Raw genomic sequence first — 23,905 nt, 5'->3', positions numbered from 1 at the left:
AAATGCTCAGCGAGATAGAAGAAACAAAAATTTAATAAAAAAATAAGCAAATAAAAAATGTCATTTATTTGAAAGGATTCTTTCCTTCTAAATGAGCAAACACGATGGTGATTTTTCGAAATTGTTCATCTGCAAGAAAGAAAGATAGAAACGTGACATATTGTTTTTCTCCGGTTATCTTCGTATTAAAAAGAAATCCTAATTCCAATCTTTGAATCTTAAACAATTAAAATACCTGAAGCAGTTGCACCGATCCCTTCATTAACCTTTCGTCACGCGAATATCAACGTTCTTTCCTTGCATGCACGAAAGCATTTCATCACGAAGAAGTATAAAGTACGAAGCGTAAAGCACATACTTACGATGAATTTCTTGTCTGTTGCAGATCCACGAACACATGACAAGGGAGGAGATGTTATCGGTGTTTCACACGGGACACGAGTCTGGTAATCACGGTGAAAAAAAATTTAATAATTAGCGGTAGACAGTTGTCTTTTCATTCAATCTGAACTCGATTCACTGCACGCCGATGGCCTTGCCACAAAACGGAATTCGTTGAATTCAATTTTCTTGCTATTGTACTCTGTCATTAGTTTCTTAATGGTGAAAATTGCGGAACGGTATCGTTATTATTCCGACAGAGATTGCACTAGTTTACTGTTGATTGGATAAAACACAGTTTCGAATATACATACAATGAAATAAATATTTAGTTCGTTAGCACACTGCCGACCATAAATATTAAGAAACGTATAGATATTTTTGTAGAAATTGAATACCTTTCACTGCTTTTATTTTCTACTTATTTATGCTCTTAAAAAATATGTTGAATAATTTTATCAAAAATATTATAATCTGTCTAAAAACATGTGGCATAGACTAAGAGAAATAGTGGGTCGTAATTAAATATAAAATGTCGGAAAAGTCATTGACGTAGAAAGGTAATTGACGTAGGAGTCCACGTACTTTGAAACACGTTGTAATAAAAGATCGAAAGTAACGGACTTTATTACAAATCTATTATTTCATTTGCATTATACCTATATGCCTTTTAATGTAATATACAAATAAAGTTTATTTAGAATTTCCTAATAAACATAGCCAGGTGTACTAATACTTTTGACCGGTAGTATAGCTACATTTGTTAACTACAGAACGTTGCTACAGGTATTATATTATATATTTCGAGACATAATGATTCAAAGTTACATATTATCATACCTTCGCGGACTTCGATCTACAAACCTGAATATTCATGATTTTGAATCGCTTTTAGTGTATCAAAGTATACCAGTACATTATGTCGTAACAAGAATGATTTGCATTGTGCACCGCCAATTTCGAGTTATAAATTTTAATATCGATATCAATAGCATCCACGATCTTGAATTATATTTAACGAGGACAACAATCTTAAGCCGTATGCATCTACATTGTAATAATCGAAATTTGTGGATTGTAATTTTTGGCAAGAAAGTGCGAAACCAGATATCGTTGATATGTCAACCTAACATCACGCAATACTTGCATTAATCTTTGCTGTAGTGGTAAAAAGTCATTTTCAGTAAAGACGACATATCGCGTTTCAATTCTAGTACCGACGTACGAAGTTATACCTGTGTTGCATTCAATGCACAAGAGAAGTACAGAGAAGCCGGAGATACACCTGAAGGCCTTCGGCAAGGACATCAGTCTGTCGCTGAAGCCTACGGAAGGGTTGCTGACAGCGAACCACTTGCCTATGTGGACTGTCACGAAGAACGCGTCGCAACCTGGTGGCCTCCACTATGAAAAGGTGACGAATGTAAGTTTTCAACGTTCGTCACGAAAAAATCATTTTTATTTTTCTCCTTAGCTCTTTTATTCTTTAAGAGATGTTTATTTATGAGCAGCTTCGTTTCTCTGAAATTTCCTTTCAGTAACATTCCTCCACTGTTAAACGTACCACGCATGTATATCATTTCAAAGTTTTCAGATTTTCTTCTTTCGAGACTTTCCAGATTTACATCCTACATAACTAATCAATGGCTTTTATTTATTTTAAAATGGTTATTCTTAAAATATTGACTTATTCTTAAATTCTTTCTTTTCTTATCACCTTACTACTTAATCACCTAAAATTTGTTTCAAAACGACGCATAAGAAAAATTCTAGCATGAATTACAAGACATCGTACGATCAACCCTATCTTACAACTTTTTAACTTTCACAACGTTGTGTTTTTAATTTTGCAATATTTTCCTCCCATCCCTGTTGCATTCTCATGCTACCCGACATTTTGCTCGAAACGATATTATGTATCGTATACAGGTATTATGTATACATAGCGAAAAAAGAAGCGAGACCTTTTCACAGCGACGCGATTTTTCCTCAGGCTCACGAGTTTGCATTATTCCTTTAAATGGTGTAAATCGCATAAAATCGGTTACATATGGCCAGGCACGTTGCGATCACGTTATATGTAATTGTTCTTCTCGTTTCAGGCCGACGTAGATATCGGTGACATCTATCAAGACACGACGAACATGGCGTCAATTCTGCTGCACCGGGACGCGAATGGGAAAGTGCTCGTTGTAAGAGGCCATTCTTTCTTAATGTACCTTTCGACATTCCCGCCATTATTGCGACTCGTCTTTCGTCAACCGTCGCGACTCACTTAGGAACTCGTCTTGGTTATAATTATCGCAATACCGCGATTCGTTGGGGACAACTAGCAGGGCCACGCTTAGGAAGGCTGCCCGCCGTAGTTGCAAGTTAGAACGTCCAGTAGTCCGTAAAGCAAAAGGATAGCAATTTCACGAAATGCTTAGAAGAAGAAAATTTATGCGTAATCGCTGAAAGAATTTTTGTTACGCGGATAATCGATGCAATTTTGAATGGTTGACCAAAGACGAATGGTAAATGACGTTGGGAAATTGTGACTAGGGGATTAATTCTTTGGAATTTGGTGAATGGAAGTGGGCATATTTGTACAATGGAACATTTAGTATCGAAATTAACAGGGAAACAGGATTGCTTGGATAAAGAAGTTTGTGCAAATTATTTTGTATTTTAGAGAGACAAAGATCGTACTAGTTTTTTTGCTGCTAGATTACATAAACATTTTAATACGTTAAGCTACAATTAACCGTATTCGGTTTATCCTTTGACTCTTTAAATTTGAAATTGCAATAGGAGGATTAAGTAAATTATAATTACACACATAATTTTCCTTTTTATCTAGATTTCATATATCTGGCTGGCCTTTTTCCACTGTGTTATTAACAAGTAAATATCAGTCACTCAAAGATCTGAAAAAGAATCTAACTTTCTGAGACGGACAAACATTCCAGACATCACATGTATCATATGTATCATATATCGTAATTATGCATCACTTACGTAATCACGAGACAATTTTAATATTACATCCATGAATATTCTTTTAGAACGTTAACAAAGCGGAGGCGAACCTAAAAGCATCTTTACAAAAATACCATTTGCTACTACCAAAACGGTTACACGTAAACGAGATTCAATAGAAAGTTGCAGAAAATGGCATTTCGCGATCGTTTTGACATTTCCATTTCGAGCTCCGGTAATCACTGCTTCGTCCGCGGTTCATACAAAGTGCACTACGAAGATATTGCTTGGGCAAAACCAAGGAAAAAAGCAATAAAATTCTCCATATCGGTTGCACCTTTCAGAACAGTGGGCAGCTCGGAACAGAAGGCAGCCGTTCTCAATGATTGCGCCTCCAACCAACCAAGACTTAATTTTACTTGGGAATTTCGATCTCTTATGAAGTCGTAAGGAAAAAAATTCCCGACACAAAACTATTGCCAAAGCTGTTATTTATTCATCGAATTGTCTGAAACCTGTTGACAAAGTCATGAATGATAAGTGAAGGGATATTTTCATACAAAGATTATCCTGTTAACAACAAATTTTGTTCATTACATAATTTTAATCGTATTTTCGAAAAATGAAGGTTTACAGTTGGGACGAAAAGTAATTTAGAAAAAAAAACGTACACGTGAAATTGATATGTTCTGGCCCTTTTTCATGCAAGATGATCGTCATATTTTATTAACTTTAATTTGCTCAATTTGCATCTGCTAGCGGATTTATCCTTTCGCATCCTGTTTTTGAGAAATGTTGATTTAAACTTGTATTAATTCTCTTCTGTAGACAAGAATTAGTAGACTTCATAAATAAATTATGGAGATTATGCATAGACTGCATTTGGATTCGCCAACACATTTACTTGTTTTATTCTTTCATATTTTGTTTTTTGCAATGTATTATTTAAAGATAAGAAAAGAAGTTTGTAATTGATTCATATTAATTATTGTCTTTAATTGTAGATTAGCATATCTTATAGATTCTAAAGTGCTAAGTCTGAGTCTGACAGCAAATTAGCAAAACGTTTTAATTGCTTCTTGTAGGAAAAAGAGACACAAGTAACTATATTACTGTATTACTATATAACTATATTCATTTTTAAAACAAGACTTTTCTGTTTAAAACAATGAATTACACAAACAATGAAATATTACACTATTTACTAATTATTATATTACAGTATAATAATATAATACATATATATTATTTACATATAACAACAAATAATTATCTTTCTTGGTTACTTGGTTGAAACTCGACGCATGAGCTGATGAAATTGCCATTCATTTGCTGCTTTTATTATAGAAACTGAGTATATTGTAGCCTATAAGTCAATCAAGGAACAAATTGTCGGTGAATTTCTGTTCTTGTGGTTCTTCCTTTATGGAGAATTTTACGTGTGGAGAACAATTAGAAATCCTCCTGAAGCATTGACTACAGCTATTGTGACGATTGAAAGCGTAGTTCAAGGGAAAGAAATTCAATTGAAGTCATGTATGAATGTAGGAAGATCGTTGCGTTTGTTTAAAACAGTAGAATTCCTAAAAAGAGAAATTTAGTCTGGTAATCAATAAAATGATCGTTATTATATAATTGCGTGAAAGAAACGAATTGTTTTATTGTAGATTTATATTCTTCGGTGAAAACGATTAGAGATCTCCCCTTGACAGTGATTTCATTTATGATCATGAATATTGTTCTTTTGACCAAGCGATACGATTAATAAATTCACACGAGGTAGCATTGTAAAATCGTGATCGTTTGCCATGATATTAATGAATGATATGCTTTTATTATATAATGCTACAAAGGTAAAATAAATTATTTTATTAATAAATTTATTAAAATTTGCAATTTATGCAATTTATAGAAATCCACGTGTAAGTCTACAGACGTTTATAAATTTTGAAATAAGAAGTCAATTAAATTTCTAAATATTCATTACCAATAATTTGAACATAAAATTTATGAATATGGACCCTCGTAAATTTTCCAAGAAAAACATGAATAAACAGCTTTTTCTTTTCTTTATAAATTTTGGTTGCTGGCCAATAAGAGAAAAAAGGAAAGATTTTATTTGTTTTATAAAATATGAAATAGTTACAGAAATAAATCCAAATATCAGGAAAACAACCGTTACAAATTTTCCATTAGCAACTGAAAAAACTGTGTCCGTATTGTTCACAAAAGGAATTCCGATTCTTTCACCAAGATAACTCTTTGGCACATCGAGCGCACATTATGCAGCAATTCATTGAAAATTCAGGTCTAAAATTAGCATTCTCTGTATCACCAGAGTATTCTCCTGTGCAACAAAAATTTCGCTGCTTACAGCTTTTTTTTATTACTTTCATACATCAAAAATCAGTTGAAAGGACGTCGTCCTTGACAACGATCGGTTAATCGCTGCGTAGGATGAAACATATTGTACAGTGTTCGAGAGAAGTGCCAACAAATTTTTGAAAACCAACTTTGACATATGTATGTTAAAAAGTATAAACTATAAGGAAAGGCTATATCATATCACAACACAATTATGCGTACAAGAAAACATGTGTATTGTTTCCTTACAGTGGTTCACGAAGGCATTTAAACAGTTGCTATAAAAGATTTGTATGAATCTAGCTATGAAATGTAGTTATAATTTTGAAATTTCATTAGCATTGTAATAAGATACAATTATTGCGATGATGTTGGTAGCTTTGAAACCAATTTGAAAATGTACATATGTAGAAGTTGTAGAAGTTGTAAAAGTTGAACTTGTATCTCCTTCAGGTTATTTCTTTCCTCAACCATTTCATATTAAAACAATTCTTTCTAGCCATCAAGCTACATAAATCAAAATCAAATAAACTGGACTCTTCATTTTGTGGCGACTGACATGTAAATTACTTTGCCGTAATTATTATAACACCTACTCGTTGGATTTATTGGAAAACTCTCTCTTTATTTAGTATTTTACATATATTATAAGTAGGCTATGGATTTTTATGCGTCTACGGGAAATTTGAAGATGCAAAAATGCACAGAATGCATATAACTTGCAAAAGTACATAATATATGCAAAATATGATACTTAATACGTAAAACGATTTTCTACCCAGGTTCCATTCCTTTAATTGTGTTTATAGAAATATGAATTTGCCTAAATATCAACAGGCTAGTTACAAAACATGTATGACGCAAGTGAAATAACAGATTTATAATAAAATAACTAAAAAATGAAAGCCACGAAGAAACATCCAGTTAGTACTAAGTGAATTAACCACCATATGTAATTTTCTTTATATACTGCTAACTTTTTCAAAAGTAACCACACGAGAATAAATTCCAAAGATAACAAATATCGTCATTCCGCGTTACATAATGCCGTAAAAGCGTTGTTCTATATGACCCCATGTGTCCTGACAGTCCTGACCTTTCGCTTTCACTCTCCCTCCCTCGACGTGACCAATGCACCTCTCTCGGACTGCAAATCGAACATGTTGATCGTACCCGGATCGGAAATATCAATGATCCAGCCAATCGACCGGCTGTTCCACCATGGAACGTGTATTTCGTTTTCGCTCGTCCAACGTTCATGTTGGATAAAATTAGTCACGTCGTGATAATTGCATATAGCCAGGCGGAAGTCGTTGGCCATCGAATGAGGAATTGACGTAGAAAGCATGCGCGATTAAGCTATTAACCGATTATAGTTCGTTAACTCATTGATCGTGTGATTAAACATATTATTGGTACCAGAAATGCCGGTAGAGCTTCTAATTAGCTAGATTGTTTATTTTTCCTATTAATGTTTAGATATCAGGAACGAATATTATAGAAGTAAAGTTTTATTCAAATAATTATTTATGTAAAATTTTTATTCTATTTATTATTCGCTTCGTTACTTCACCTTAAATAACGTTATTTATTTTTCTGTTGTGTATCATAAATTGATAGAAAGCTCATATAACTGTACAAAAACACTACTACAGTACAAAATATATTAAGCAGTAGAGAAACTTGGTACAAAAAACTACATCGGAATAAGAGAATATTAATCCATTATTATGAAATTATGCCCATTTCTAACAATGATATATATAGTATATATATATATATTAATTAACAGTAGAAATAATGATAAAATGTGAATTATTCTTTGTTTCTCATAAAGTATAAATAAATGTTCTCTACAAGATAACAATTAATGATGTGATTTGAACCAGGATGGTAATATCGGTGCAGAACTAGTGATTCGACCATTGCCAGATAGGATATTAAATGAAGTAGTAAACAAGAACTCGAATCTTCACGGAGAAGAGTTGCTGCCAAACGTAACGCGAAGTAAAGGGAACTTGAAGCGCACGAGCCATCACGTGGTGTACAAGAAAGTGACTCGTCCAAACGGCGACGAGTACAGCGATTTCAGTGAGTGATCTTTACGTGTTACCACACCAGAAGGTGAAATCCTCCAGAGATCGGTTTCTCGTGATTAAACATCGATTTTAGCGCTGATGGAGCCCGATCACTTGGCCAAGAGGTACAGATCGAAACGATCGATCGCCGCCAGAACAAAGAGGGAAGCACCGTATGTGATCTACCCGGAAATCCTCTGCATCGTCGACTATGATGGATATAGGTGAAAACTCTTATTTATTGACAAAGGTTAATTCATTGATGAAGATTGGTTTACTTTCAAGAGATAGCAGCTTATAAATGGATTACGGATTTTTATGGATTTATAAGGTACAAAAGGTACAAAATGCATGGAATGCGCACAATGTGCACAATATGCATAAAATATATGTCAGAGACGAAAGGACGCCGGGGCCCCTCTGAAACTTCAGGATAACCTCTTAACATTGTAATCTAGAGTCTACTATAGCCGTAATGAAACAATCGCAGTTATCCAAGCCGATGGTAACCGTCCGGGATTAGTGACCTGTGTTGACCTGTCGCCCAAAGTAGCCGCGGTCAACGGGACGGGCGCTCCGTCTAACAAAGGTGTGGAGCGGTGTTATGACCCTTATTAAAGGAACTACCCATAGAGGTATCGGACAGTAAATCATGCTAACGGTTCCTTAGTACAAGTAATACCTGAGGTTGAGGCACGTACACAGCACAAGTCCCGGCAGCCCGAGGACCCGCTATAAAACCTGGGTTTTTCGGCAATTAAGATGTTTTGCAAACAGACAGGCAGCTTCTGTCCCAAATTGACCAATCGACAGCGATGTTGATCCGAGGATCCTGGGTACTTAGACACCCCAGACAGAGTTGGTCTCGGTGGCGTCGTTGGGACGAAGATGCATTCCTGATTGAGATCTCATCGAGGAATGGAATAGCGCCTTACGATCAGTACACGTTTGAGTTAGAGCAAGCATATCCATCCTCCCGTTGACCGTGGATTCGTTATCGAACCTAAGACCACTATCACTAGTGTCGCGAGGGCCTAACCGCCGCTGTTGATTGTCGAATCGGTAGTGTTCATACCCGACACTGATCCCACTTCTGATGTCAGAGAAGCGTCAGTAATAGAGTTGTGGGCATTTGATAGACCTCCCTTGGAGTTGGCCAGGGTAGTGTTCATACCCGTTGTATCAAGCCGTATCTTCGTTATAACACGACCCTGGCCAACTCCAAGGGAGGTCTATCAAATGCCCACAACTCTATTACTGACGCTTCTCTGAGATATATAAAACATTTAAAGTACTGTGCCCGTTACAGTATGAAACAATTTCTGCCTAGATTTTAGTTCCTTAGCTTTAAAAAATGTGAATTTGCATAGATATATCCAGTTTACTTGGAAATAAAAAAAAATTGAAAAATACCTTTTTTATGTCGAGGAATAGTCCTTTTTTTTTATAGGAAAATGATATGTTTCATATCATTTAAATATGACTATCATATTTAAAATTTTCTAGCTGATATCAAAAGATTATTTCTTTGATAGATGTGAAGACGTCACAGTGTATGAGAGATATTATGTAACAGATTATCCATTTGTCCGTATTAATATTCATTATTGGCTTATGTAGCAGCTGTTTGCAAGCAGCGAGTGGTTCAACTCTATTTATATACGTTCTTAATGAAGCATTTCGTTTGATTGTTAAAATAGAACAGCAAATGTTTAATCAATACCAATTCAATTTTTAATCGAATCAAAATTTATAATTAAATTCGTTTCTTCTAGATTACATGGCGGTGATAACGTGCAAATCAAAAGATACTTTGTGTCCTTCTGGAACGGAGTAGACCTAAGGTACAAGCTGTTAAAAGGGCCAAAGATCCGCATCAGTATCGCTGGAATCATTATATCACGGGTGAAGTGCAATTAATCATCTCGATCCTTTTACCGAACTATGATTTTTTTACGAATCGTTACGTTTCCCACAACTTTCTCCTCCTTTTTCTTTTTCTTTCCCTTTTTTTTTTTTTTTTCTTAAACGATATCTTTCAGGGCAGAGATGCTACACCGTATTTGGAAAGAAATCGCGTCGGACGAGACGCGATCGATTCGGCAGCTGCGTTGACCGACATGGGCAAATATCTCTTCCGAGAGAGACGACTTCCGGTGTACGACATCGCCGTCGCTGTCACAAAGTAAGAGTGTGCATTTCTTTAAATTCAACCTAATTACCACATTACGTTTCACGTGATTAACATACAAAATCTTCTTCCCTGGCAACTTTTCTCGCTCTCCCCTTTTTGTCTCATCTTTCGATATCAATGACAATTTAAACGACTTGTTTTCTTTTTAATCGAATACGTGGAAGAATAGTGAAACTCGAAAGGAAAATGATAACGATTAACTCGAAAGCGTGTAAAAAATATTGAGAAGCAGAGATTTCAATCGAATTTCACGCAATAACGAATACGTTCTATGGCCCCGACATTATGCTATTACCGTTTTACCACAGCAGTCTAGTGATTTCATACTGTTTGATTTTTATTTCGCAAAACAGGTATGATATGTGCCGTCGTAGGAAAGGCGGCCGCTGCACTAAGGGAACTGCCGGTATGGTTTATTACATAGCGATCACGCTTTCTTTTTCAATTTGTTTGTTTATTTCTTTTTAATCTTATTTTATTTTCGTTCATATTCTTTTAACGTAATTAGCGTTGTACAGTATTTACATCTAACTTAAATGTAGTTTTTGACGGTGCAGTGATGGCGTACCACGATGGGAATGGTGCGTTTACGGGGATAAACGATACAAAAGTGACATTCTTTCTCGTCGAAATAGTATAATATTTGTCCTTTCTTGTTTTGAAAGATTCTGTCACAATGGACAGTAATTTTCAGAAAGATACAAATAAAATATATACATAATTTTCATCAAGAGTGAAAGAGATTTAATAGTTCTTAAATGATAAGCTCCATGTAAAAATGTAGACTGTACTCGTATTTTGTCGAACGAGAAAGTATGCTCTTTTAACGCACTTAGTTTAATCTAGTGTAAATACGGTGTTGAATACTCAAATTGTAGTTATTTAAAATACTGTACGCTATTTTAGTAAAGAATAAGCTTGCTAAACATTGCGCACATTCATTATTACTCTCGTAGACACGAAGTATACAGTAGAATTGATCTTCAGGAGGTAATGGTACACTAATATATGTAATCAATAACACGCGCGCGTATTGGCTTTCTTATTCTGCCTGTTATTAGACATCGATCTACTAAACTCTAATTATAGCATACAAACCTACATCGATGAATGCGATCAAACGCGGAAATAATTAAAATTAAAGATCAAAATCCATATGCATCCTCTAAACCTTTCAATCGAACTTTTCATCTCTTTAATCCAACATTCGATAAGCATGTGTGCATAGTATCGAAAGTGTTAAAATCAGGAAATCATAATAACAAGCCTCATTGTACATATTTCGTTTTAAAAGATAATACAAGCGGTAAAAAGAACATTTCGTTTCAAGCCTCAAGTTACGAACATTCAAGTCGACGTTAACGATGTATATAATCTTCTGCGATAGGTCGAGTTCATAATACATATATAAATAGCACTCCTTCATGCGATTTCGAGAAGCAACGCGATTCAAAAGTTGCTAAAAAGGAATCGGCTGTAATTATTCATACCTGAGACGCAACACTCGCTAATTGGCAATTATTTACACGCGCGCTACTCGTAGTGTGTTTGCTTTACCGTAATTCCACGCTATCGCCTTCCGCAAGCCGCGTCCTCAACGCTGAACAAGGAGGAGACATCAAACACGGTGTGTGATATCGCTTCATCACGGTGTTTGCTTTTCGTTATCAATCAAGTTAATGCCATTCCTCGTAAATCAATACCATTAATCGTCTGTCGTACGTGAAGTCTTGCAAAGATTTCAAAAACATGCAATTTCTATGAAATTTTCATGTGCGATATCTGTATATTATGAAATATCATGATTTATCAAGATAATGGCAGAATTAACCATTCTTTTTTCTGGAGATAGTTCTTTTGTTATATTTGTCAGAGATTAACTAATTAATGATGAATTATAGTCACGTGGACTATTGTAAAATAGACAGGTCGTTATCGCGTCATACGAAATTATTCTGAAACTACTAAAAAACTAGTACATATATATTGAATGTAATATATATACTATTATGCATGTAATATAGTAAAACGTCAAAGTAAAGAAATTATAATATTCAACGTGAAAAGATATGAAATTGCCAGATTTTTCGCACATTGCTTACATTATTTATCAGGGAGCATTTATCAGAGAAACAAAAGGGCCTCACGCGTTAATCATAAGAATCTTATGCTAATAGATCCAAGGATACCTTAGTATCCGAATATTGTCCTAACTCATTGTATTATATATTACAAAATATCATGGTTTTAATAGGCAATATATATACATAATATGTATATATATATAGAGAGAGAGAGCATTTAAAAAATGGTAGACTCCATTATAGGAATATTGTATGTGTATATGCTACAAAATATTATAGTTTACCGAAATGTAATGGATATTAGACATATACGAGCGGCACGTTCCCAACAATTGTCCCGTGACGTGGTCCAAAGCAGACTGGAATTGTGAGTCCACATGATAAAGAGGAACTTTTGTTGTTGCATTACAGATTAGATATGTGCAGGAGGCAATACGCGAATGACGTGTGCAATAGAGGAACCGCAGGTACGTTTCTCGAGTTCGAAGGAAACGAGATTGACGAGAACAGAAAATTGTCTTTGATCTATCTATGTGCACTGCTCTGCGAACGTTTTTTTCTTTTTTTTTTTTTACTTCTCCAATCTAAATTTCTTTCGCTGCAACCTCCCGAAAATATGTGTCGTATGGTTGAAAACGAAGGAAGTTCTCGAGGCTTTCACAGCCAGAGTTCTTTCGTGGTATACATATATGTACTGTTCGAGATTTTAAAACGCGAATCGTGCTCTTTTGGACAAATCTGTTCCGGTGTTTTGTTATTTTTAATTTTCGATGAAGATATTCTATGTGCTTTTGTCATACTGTGAATTTAATGTGCGATTTAAAATGGAATATTTTGAATAACTCAAGAAGTATTCAATATTAAAACTACAAGAAACTGCATTATATTACAAAAAGCTTTAATTTCTTAACATACATTTAATTAATTATGTATCGAATTAAACGTCGACTTATTCTATTTACTATTTACGATCGAAACTTCATTTCGTTTCGATTTTACTTCGAACTAGTTATTACATTAATATCCTCTGCAAAACACTGGAATTATATTTCCAAGAAAATGCCGCATTTTGAAAAAACCTCGAATAGTATAGCATTTCAAACTCGTCTACGTTGCTTTTATCTATACTTATCCTGTTTGTTTTCACTCTAATAGCTTGAATGAACTTCTTCACTCTGTGTTTGAACTTGATTATCGCGAGAAAAAAAAAATGGCTGGACAAAAAACACCGATCAAAACTTCCCTCGAGCTGAGCGTGAAACATTCTATCGCGGCTTGCCACGCGTGTTTTCTTGTTTCTGGATCTCACCTTTCTTAGTCTGGGATACAAGTATGCCTTTCTCTCCTTCACTTACACTGTCACTCTGTCTTTCACTCTCCTGATTCTCACTGTGAACGTATATATACGAGCGAAAACGAAAGCGGTATTATACCTGTCCTAAACAAAAAAGAAGAAGAGAAAAGAGGTTTAAAAAGTAAAAATAATTTCTTATTCCACAATTTTCCGTTTTTAAATCTTCTCTGTTCATTCACTTTTTTGCACAGTGGCTACGGTTTCCTATTTTGTGTGTGTGTGTTTGTGTTTCACGTACACACGTATGTACATAAATCGTACACGACCTTGGCATTTGTACAATCGATCGTTTGCAATTACTTTTCTATATACACTTTACCACGGAATATTATCAAATTGATCGTTCGATCCTAATGGTACCTCGTTGGTCTAAGAATAATTTGAAAAATATATCTACTTTTATATTGCCGTATTAATTCGAGTAGGCGTATCCGGTGGAAAAATGGTTTTAGTATTTAGTAAAAAATAACTTTTAGTATTTAACAACCAGGTATCGATTTCACATAACAACCGAAATATAAACTGTTCTATCTTTAGTTTCAATGCAAATACAACTTTCTTATTTAATATATACATAGATGAACTATTTGTCTACTACTTGGCGGCAATGGTTTGATTTAAACGAAAGTGTGCCGATGCGACCTTTTGACTTAACACGGCAGTATATCCTTATCATCTTCACACTCGCTATGTCGTTCTTTTGAATCATTCACACCTCCTTCTTGTTTCTTTGGCTGCATTACTGACGAGGACCACGGTTGGTAAGTTTATTCAAGTCGAAGCGATCGAGAATCGCGTTAGAAGTGAAAAATAAGCCGAACAAAGGAATATCGTAGAGATTAATACCGCAGAGATTATTCCTTTTTCCCCCAATACTGGAAATTCTCGTTGAGGGAACACGATCTTTAAATCGATCTTCACGGTAGATGAAGTTTTAAGTTATTTCGAAATCCTCGGTTAATCGATCGACGTAAATTAATAGCTGCATGCTACTCTATTAATCAGCTACGATCTTTTCTCAAATGGGCACTCGTTTCTTAAAAAGTTCCTACGAAAACAAAAGTTTCGACCACATGATTCAGATTGCATCTCGGATACATTAATAAATTCAGTATAGTAAATTTCATTTAGTAGCCAAATAGAGTAAATTTATGCGATTAATTCAGAGTTATTTGAAACTACGTTTAATCTTCCTGTAATAAATTAAACGTATTACGTCTCTGTCATTAGCTAAATTTCATTCATCAAATTTGTACTATTTTTGGATATTTTCATGTATACGTATTTGTTTAGCTTAGCTTAGCTTTCGTATATTGCAATAAAATTTGCACAATTATTAAATAATACCTTAATACTTCTTTTGGACATAGTATCTTATTGTTTTATTTATATTCAAATAAATATTCAAAAGACGTATTGAGGCATTATTTAACAATTGTGCAAATTTCATTGCAATGTATGAAACCTAAGCTGAAGAAATACCATGGCCATACCAAAACCATGTTCGATTCTCGTTGTACGCAATATATTAGAATTATTTTAAAAATACGTATTTAATGTACATGGCATTTTGCAAAAGAGTATAAAAAGTTGTGTAAAAATTTTTTAAGGAATGTCGTGCCAATCTAAGAAAAAGCCAAGTTATTTTCCAGCTTTCTCTTACTAAACGAGTATTTAATTAAACAGATTAATACTGCCGCTAAATATTTGCTAGAATTTCGTATCTAATAACAGTACTGGTAACATCTTACCAAAGAACGTGTCTTCGTTTTTGAGAATGGACGATCTTCACGATCTGATGGATAGCCGAATGATTTCATAATTCAAGTTTAATTCACGTTGCCAATGCAGTCGCAATACGGTTGCTTGCAGTAAGCACTTTCAAACTGCAGTTATATATTAGCGATCAAGTCGTGATTCCGTTACGATATCTACAAACTTGAATTATCACGATACAGTTGTTCTTTCGACATAGTGCATTCATAATCGAATTTGAATTTCCTTTCACGGTACGATCGCGGCTTCGATTATAGTATATTCAAATTTCAAGTCATTAATCCAGCCAACTTTCAACGATAGTTTAGAATATATATGTACTTTCCAAAAGACTCACGCTATACTAGAAGTTTCGTAATACTCTATTGTGTTAGATTTAGAACATGGCTTGTGATTGTTCGTAATACAGTTACAAAATATCGTTGTTGTCTTGCACCACTGATCCAGTTATTTTATATGATTCAATTACGATATGTACATTCACGTTTCTACATTGCCGGTTCAACATTATATAATATTCGATACAATTATTTAAGATTGATCAGAATCGTGATGTAGTTCGGCCTTGCTTCAAATACGACAGATTATTTCGGAACATTCACATTTGCTATCTAATCGCGATAGAGTTTCGTTATTAGAAAAGAATGTATTGGCATTTGAATTGGAGATTTTATATTTGATTGCACGACGTTGAGGTTTTAATTATTTAAGTGGTAAATTTTAATACATCGATCGTGAATTAAACCGAGAATTGACTGTATAAATGACTTTATTTGATCTGCAGTTAATTAGTTTAATGGCAATTATATTCAGCAGATATTACAAACTTGTTATTGTTAATGATGTTGTTAATAACTTATTTCCAAATGAAATAATAATAAGAATTTGCCAATATTGACTTACTTTAAAACTACTTTAAAAATGATTAAATCTTTTTATCTTCTATCAAGTATATGTAATAACGCTAATAATATTACTATAGTATAGACTAATAAATTGAGGTCGAGTTTTTACTTTCTTATTTTACATTCTCAAAGTTGAAGATACGTTCACGTATTTCGTATTACTAGTATTAATTTAACTTGCTAAAAATGCAGCTTTTTTGTTAGTCCATATCGAATAACGAACTTAGTAGTGCCATTAACATTTCAATTAACATTTTTACACCCTGTACATAAGGACGGAAAACGTTCCAAAGTGATCATGTATCTTTATTCAGGATTCGCGTATGTGGGTGGAGCTTGTGTCGTGAATAAGCGTCTGGAAAAGGTGAATTCGGTCGCTATTATCGAAGACACAGGCGGATTTAGCGGAATTATCGTTGCAGCCCACGAAGTTGGTCATTTGTAAGTCCATTATCGCTTGAATATTTTGTCATTTCTATAGAAAATTCGAAAATCGTGTTGTAAATTGTGGTTATTTAAATTAACGAGTAAATTGATAAGTTACGAGTTGCACAACGTAAACTTCTCTTTTACAATTTTATAATTTTCAGTCAAATATTATAGAACAGTCAGGGATAGATTATTTTATTTTTCATTTATTTTATTTGTTTTATTAGTAAACTTATTACTTGTAAAATTTCATCAATAACACAAATTTAATCGTATAAGACAATTCTGATTATTTCGACTTTTTAAAAAATGTATTAACATTCTATAGAAATCATTATTACTTTTCAAAACATCGATTTCTATAAATTATGAAAGAATGAAACAGAGATAGACCAAAAGTTAAAATCAAAATTCACGTGACCGTCTTTCGCTATTAAAATTAAATAAATTTTATAAAATTAAAGAAAAATCATTTTATTCGATATTAGTGGTAAAAACTGGTTGCGTGAACTTTGATTTTAATTTTTAGCCTATTTCTGTTTTATTTTTTCATGATTTGTAGAAAGAAATTTCTTCGACCGAATAAAGTTCACGTTTTCATTTACATTTGTTTGTTTTTCGCCAAATTGTTGGAAATTTGTAGCAACCGTAGTTCCCTAAAAATAATATTGATTTGCGTTAAAAATGTTGATTTGAATGGGACGTAAAATGACATTGAAATGCGAATATCGTAGGCTGGGCGCAGTTCACGATGGCTCACCGCCACCTAGTTATCTCGGAGGACCAGGAGCCGAAAAATGTCGTTGGGAGGATGGCTACATAATGAGCGATCTCAGACACACAGAGAAAGGCTTTAAGTGGTCCCATTGCAGCGTATCGTCGTTTCATCATTTCTTGAAGTATGATTCATTCGTTCGTGGTTTATGAACCTCTGTCTTCGATATTATTTCAATTAAATCTCCGTAGAATAAATGAACTTCCTTAATTTTTTAAAATAATTGGTACTACTTTATTAATACTTTTTGAATTCGCTATTATATGCAAATAAATGATGTGTCGATATCTCTATTCCAGCGGCGACACAGCAACGTGTTTGTACAACGCACCTCACGAAGACGAAGCTCTTCCTAGAGTTTTACCTGGGAAGCTTCTTTCGTTGGATGCGCAATGTCGGAAAGATCGTGGAACGAGCGCCTGTTTCGTAAGCTTTGCATTACAACGTCGATCAACGTGTATCTTTTTTATCCATTGCATCGTTGGTGTTATGTCAATGAAACGATTATTTCACGTTTTAGAAAGACGACAGAGTTTGTGCTCAACTATTTTGCTTTGACGCTGGCTCAGGATATTGTGTGGCATATCGTCCAGCGGCCGAAGGTTCTCCTTGCGGAGACGGTCAGGTAAATAATTTAAATAAAAGTGATTCGTACGACGAATTTGTAACATATATATGTTATATTAAGAATTGGGAAAAGATATTTTATTCTGCTTCCTTTTTATCAAACTGTTGATTGTGATCCTGTTAAAAATTGTAGTATTGCCTAAACGGAAAGTGCGTGGCCGAACACGAAAATATTATCCCAGATTATACGCAAAACATTCCAACGTACGTGCGCCGAGATAGCAGTTTCAACCCGACAGCCAACAATCGGCCTCTGTATGCTCAATATAACAACACAGACTACAGGTAATATTCTGAATATACGTAAAACCTACATAAATATTATTTAAGGATCTATAATTTCGTGGCATTCGTTATAGTTGGTAATATGTAAATAATTATCATTCAGATAAGATAATCGAATTAATGCACTTCGATGTCTCTTCGTTCTGTTTATCAAAATATGTAATTATTATCATAACTAGTAAACATGTTTCAGGTAATCAGCATGCATTTCCAAATCGTCGTTCAAATATTTACTATTATAACACGCACTGCAAAGATTCTAATGCTCAACTTTGTTTAATAAACAACAATTTTCACCCGTGTTTGGCGACCGCCTAATCAAATAGCAAATATTTTCCGAATTTTCGAGAGTAATCCAAACAGATCACCTGGTCCCTTCGATAATCCCATAATACTATGTCACACAGGTATCCGTGGGAATCGACGACATACAGCACGCCACAATCGAAATTTAAATACTCCTCGCCGTCGTCGAATCTCTTCTCGTCGACGAGCAATCCTTACAAACGCGTCACATCGTTCGCCACTACCCCGGCGACCAAATACACCTACACCACTGCCAGTTATCTGTACGTCAATAAATACAAGACTAAAGTAAATATTAGTAACGATGCTAGTTATAGTAAGAACGGATACGCTGGTGGTACTACTACTAGGAATTATTCGTACTATACAGTTAGTCCGATATCAAAGATCAACGATCTGAATTATCCGAAAATTAGCCCGTTCAGACATAAGGGCACGGTGAGCATGGTGTTAGCAACAGCAGACGAAAAGGATCAGAACGGGCCTCAAAACGATGCTCGCGGTAAGAGAAATCTGTATCAAAAGACGACGATACTCGCTTTCTTCTCGAGTTACGAGAACCTTCTCTTTATTTTTTCTGTCGATTATCTGATTAAACCTTATCGTCTCGATATATTTTTCTTGTCTATTCTCGCTTTATTCTATTTTTCTTGCTTCATCTTTCTTATTATTTTATATACGATGAAATTAAGTATTTTTGTTATTATACATAGGCGTTCTTCTATTTCTTCTCTGCTATTTTACTTTATGTATTCAACCATTTATCGTAATCATTGTTAATGAATAGCGTAGCCGTTAAAACGCTACGAAGTGATTTAAAATGGTGACAAACTGACATGTCGCATTTTTCATCGTCAGAGTTCCTCGTAGTCTGACTCGTGCAATTCACTTGTGAGACAGTGAATATCTTTCGTTTCTCTGTACAGCTTTACCGACGTTTGTTTTCCTTTCTTTTTTTTTATATTTCCATCTATGTACTACGGCTATTCCATTGGGTAACGAATCTTGTGTTAAATGTATATTTTGAATTCTTGGTGTCTTTTTCTGTTCATTGGAGTAATTGTTTTCGGCTTCTGGGTGAATGTTTTATATCAACATATTTGTTAGAATTCATTTCAGGTTTTCTTTACTTGTACATAATATTATACATTAAACATAAACATCAATCATGTTCTTAAAGTGTTATACAAGTTTTATTAAGTAATGAGTTTTGTGTCTTACTTTACTAACGGTGTGCATAAATTCTTGAAACTCCTCACAGCTATTCTTAACATTTGTTTAAACAAATATAACAAATACACACGTATTTGAATTCTAAAAATATTTCCTTTAATACCATAAAAACTTCCACATGAAAATATTAGTTTAAAATCTTAACTCCTGGAAATCACTCTTACAGAAAAATATTACTGGTTGGTTAGTAGTACACTACTAATTCCGAGTAGCGTATTAATTTGAATTTTTTTTCTGTAAAACCACCTACACATTAAATTCAATCGTATATTTTCACACCTACAATAAACATTACATCCCAGTGTGAATACCGAATTTTTTATATTGATGATTATATTTCTTTTTAGAACCAGAGGACGATGAGTGCACGGACGTGGGGTCAGATTGCGCGGAGCTGATTGACAGGCTGAGGACATGGCTGTGCCATTTGCAATCTGTGAAAAGCCGCTGCTGCGCGTCCCTAAAGACGATCTGCGCCGCTTGATGTGCAACTTTGAACGTAGTCCTTCCTGTTCGTTAAGGAGTTCACGTGGCTACGCATCCAGAGACCACCACAGATCCGAAATCGAACACTCGGCGCGCACTCAGCACGCGTTCAGCTCATCGAGCAGACCATATTCTCCATTGAGAGATTGGGACTTAGACGAATCATGTGATCTACGATGTCGTTCGGTCAGCATTATCTTTAAAAGACGGACATCTTACCAAGTTCTTAAATGCGCTCCCGGTCGAAACCACATGAAAAACGAATGTATAATTCAATTTATTAAGTAGTTACATAATCTCACTGTGTTACCCAGAGTATAATTTCGTCCTTTCTACTTTCTCTTCTCTTTTTCTTGTCTTCCTTCTTTCTTCTTTTCTGATGCAATAATTCCGCGATACGATAATTGTTTACGATAGTACCGCAGGAGCTTTGTACAGACAACAGGTGTGAAGTTATAAATACGTCGAGTACGAACAAAAATGTTCGATCAATGTATCTGATAGATTCGATCGTATATTTATTCGATGCATCGCGCGGGAGACTTTTGTGTTACGATAGAAATACGATACATGCGTATTAGTACGAACGCGCAAGTGCACGCCAAAAAACGAGCTTCCCCTAAAATAATGAAAATTATAGTGCAAGGCAAATAAATGGTGATTATACGATGGAACCGTGCGTTCCCTTTTTGCTAGTTTATTTTTGTGAATCTTTTATACAAATTAAATCGCTAAACTGAGACAATTTTCTTAAAAGAATACTGAAATTATCTTTGGACTGTCTCTGATAGTATAGATATGTTTCAACTACTTATATTTTATATTATTATGTTTAAGTGTTGATAATTGGGAAAAGATAATTTAATATTTGTAGACAGTATTCATTCATTGGATATAATATATTGTGATACAAATGTACATATTTGAAAGACAAATTTTAGAAAATTTTCTCGTTTCTTTTTTTTGTATAATGTCAATTTAATAAAATGATCGACTATAGTTTTCTCATTCCTTTATTATATTATTAATATTCTTTTTATTATAAGGCTTTTCTAAAGAAATATATACCACTTTATTGTACTTAAGACCTACTACCATGTAACAATCCTGAATTGATCTATTATCCCTTAACAACTTATTCTACTATTATCTCTTAACAGTCTCGGTTTGATCTATTATCCCTTAACAACTAATTTTATTATCTCTTAACTACATTTACATATAAATTGATTTTGTAATGTTTGTGTTGGTCACATTAATTACTATATACCCCAGATGCTAGATAAACAGATATGTCTCTAATAATTAACTATTAATTATTATTAGCATATCGCAAATCTTATTCTTGCAAATAGGAATTTCGAATATACACTCCATATAAATTTTTTTTAAATTAATTGAAATTCATATATCAATTCGCATAACTTATTTTAATGAAGATACAGCTAAGTATATCTTTATAACGAATCATCAAAAGCCATGGTGATAAGACAGTTGTTGACAGAAAAATCAATGTTTCTTAATGATTGATATAAAAAATCCTACGGTGGAGTATGTTATGCATGTCTCTATATAACATTTATATACACCATTATATTTTATATAAAATATTCTATTTCCCTTATAATAGATATATCTTAATGGATGATATGTGCTGAGAGAAACAGAAATAATGGAGGAAAAATATTCTGCATAAAAAATAGAAATTGAATATTAAATAATAATATGTTTATTAAAGTAATATAAATGAAGTAGAATAATAATTTTTATCAAGTGACAATGTGTATGAATAGAATACACATAGAGTATAATACGAAAGCATTAAAATCCATATGTTACGGTAAGTTATAGAGATGTACATTACCATCTGCAAATATAAATAAATAATTTTATCATTTATAAAGTATTATAATAAATAAATCTATAAATTACACAAAAAGTGACTTATAACAATAATTATTAGTTACTAGAAAATAGCTTAAAATATAAATTAATCTAAATTATTACATATACAAATACATATACAAATACATATACAAATATATATACAAATATATATACAAACATATACCTCACATATAAATAAAATAAAATTGATAATGTTAAGTACAATTTATATTTTATTACATTAAAGAATTTATAACACACGTGTCATTAAACAATTTTTAGATCTATTCCTATTTCCTCGTATAACTCTGTTTTACTACTAGGATAGTTATCCAATATACAATCTAAAATATCAGTGCATAGGCGTTTCCGTTTTGAATATTCACGTGAATATTCATTTAGTGCTTCCTCTGCTTTTCTTTTGGTTTCAGTTAAATCTTCAGTACCACTTGCTTCCATTAGTCCATCCAATTTATTTGTCAATACTTCAATTCTTTCTTTAAGCTTAACTTTCTGTTTCTTTGCTTCTTCAATTGTAATGGAGGACTTTATAGATAACAATAAAGCCTCCTGTACTTTAATTTCTTCTTGAAGCTCTTGATACTTGCCTTCAACTTCATTAGCATGACTTTGTAATTCTCTGTTCATTCTCATTAATTCATCCATATCGTGAGATGTATCCTGCACTGGACAATAGATCTTCTGTTTTCCATAAACCTGATGCAAAAATCTTTTGGTTAAATTAATGTACTCTTATATTAATAATGAATATCTTACTTTTTCAAATATCTTTCCTTCAGCAACCAATTTATCTATAGCTTTTTGTACAGCTGTTTTGCCATATTCGTTATGAAGATTTGAAACTAAGTCATTAATACTATAAGGTCTGTTTTGTGTTTTCATATATTTATATACAGTGTCCGTCATTGTTATCAATTTAGTTTATTCCTTTCCTTACGTATTACATTTAAACTACTTTCTAGGTTATTTGATACCTACTTGAAAAGTTTCATTAAATAGGATACTAACTATAGTATTTAATTTGAAATGAAAACACATTATGAATTGCATTCATTATGAAAATTAATTTTGTCGTATATTATTTTTACCTGTATTAAAAAAATTAACACACTTATAACATTAATTAACAATTAGTACTTTAGATTCAAGCGTTATCAAAAATGTTTACTAGCGTTTAGATTAATATTTAATATTTTTGTTACTCAGAAAGCATAAAATTATTAACTATTTTTATTCTTATTTTTTGTACTTCACTAATATTACTTTGAACATATCTACGCAGCAAGCGTTTTTACTAAATCTATAAATCACGTGACTTCCTTCAGCGTTTCTAGTTAGTGATTGAAAGTGCGGGAAATTTAATTACTGCAATTCAATCCATATATATTAGTCAATATTACATAAAATATCGAGTACATAAATAATATGATGTTTATAGAAATTAAAAAATAATCCCAAAACTATTTATTCTTCTTATGAAAAAAACAATAAATTATACTATTTTGCAAGTTCTATATCGTACATTGCATATGGCAACAATTCGTTTAATGTTATAATAACTGATCGAATGACAAAAAAATTATTTATTATCTTCAATTATTTTTACATTTTTATAAATGTAACTAGCAAATTAAACCAGATGCTACTGTGATATAACACGCGTAATACGTTACGCAGTGTACTGTACTTATTGTCTCAACCAATGCAGCGTTTATTACTCTTGATACCTTTATAGAGTCATAAAACTGAAACATTACCA

At 33.4% G+C, this 23,905-nt stretch overlaps 2 protein-coding genes across 8 annotated transcripts in view; one reads left to right on the top strand and one right to left on the bottom strand.

The window, feature by feature from the left end:
- LOC117238733 (A disintegrin and metalloproteinase with thrombospondin motifs 4) overlaps positions 1-20,912 on the top strand; it is a 90,501-nt gene extending 69,589 nt beyond the window's left edge. For 5 of the 6 annotated variants that reach the window (XM_033503883.1, XM_033503879.1, XM_033503881.1 and 2 more), the window contains 15 exons: positions 386-446; positions 1,596-1,804; positions 2,484-2,573; positions 7,596-7,797; positions 7,879-8,008; positions 9,560-9,689; positions 9,827-9,969; positions 12,474-12,529; positions 16,412-16,538; positions 17,261-17,425; positions 17,601-17,727; positions 17,822-17,926; positions 18,062-18,213; positions 18,621-19,021; positions 20,100-20,912. In XM_033503883.1, the coding sequence (XP_033359774.1) occupies positions 386-446; positions 1,596-1,804; positions 2,484-2,573; positions 7,596-7,797; positions 7,879-8,008; positions 9,560-9,689; positions 9,827-9,969; positions 12,474-12,529; positions 16,412-16,538; positions 17,261-17,425; positions 17,601-17,727; positions 17,822-17,926; positions 18,062-18,213; positions 18,621-19,021; positions 20,100-20,236 (2,235 nt within the window). In that variant the 3' untranslated portion in view covers positions 20,237-20,912. Of the gene's footprint in view, positions 1-385; positions 447-1,595; positions 1,805-2,483; positions 2,574-7,595; positions 7,798-7,878; positions 8,009-9,559; positions 9,690-9,826; positions 9,970-10,331; positions 10,385-12,473; positions 12,530-16,411; positions 16,539-17,260; positions 17,426-17,600; positions 17,728-17,821; positions 17,927-18,061; positions 18,214-18,620; positions 19,022-20,099 lie in introns of all 6 variants that reach the window. The other variant, XM_033503884.1, reaches the window with a different exon arrangement.
- A 1,423-nt stretch (positions 20,913-22,335) lies between these two features.
- Positions 22,336-23,468, bottom strand: LOC117238736 (homologous-pairing protein 2 homolog). 2 transcript variants are annotated; one of them, XM_033503891.1, is made up of 3 exons: positions 23,235-23,468; positions 22,903-23,123; positions 22,336-22,842 (listed from the first exon to the last, which is right to left on the bottom strand). In XM_033503891.1, the coding sequence occupies exons 2-3, from the start codon at positions 23,050-23,052 to the stop codon at positions 22,393-22,395; spliced, it is 600 nt and encodes a 199-aa protein (XP_033359782.1). In that variant the 5' UTR covers positions 23,053-23,123; positions 23,235-23,468; the 3' UTR covers positions 22,336-22,392. The 2 variants fall into 2 exon arrangements, with proteins under 2 accessions (XP_033359782.1, XP_033359781.1); XM_033503890.1 differs by having other exon boundaries at positions 22,903-23,120.
- Positions 23,469-23,905: the final 437 nt, after the last annotated feature.

The sequence above is a fragment of the Bombus vosnesenskii genome, unplaced genomic scaffold (assembly GCF_011952255.1).
Source record: "Bombus vosnesenskii isolate JDL3184/JDL3185 unplaced genomic scaffold, Bvos_JDL3184-5_v1.1 scf7180000013605, whole genome shotgun sequence".
NCBI lineage: Eukaryota > Metazoa > Arthropoda > Insecta > Hymenoptera > Apidae > Bombus > Bombus vosnesenskii.
This window is presented reverse-complemented; position numbering and strand designations above follow the sequence as displayed.

Excerpts from the sequence above, each read along its gene's own strand:
- LOC117238736 (XM_033503891.1), bottom strand. The coding sequence starts at position 23,052 with ATGACGGACACTGTATATAAATATATGAAAACACAAAACAGACCTTAT. Across the intron at positions 22,843-22,902 it reads AAGGAAAGATATTTGAAAAA|GTTTATGGAAAACAGAAGAT; the intron begins GTAAGATATTCA and ends TTTTTGCATCAG.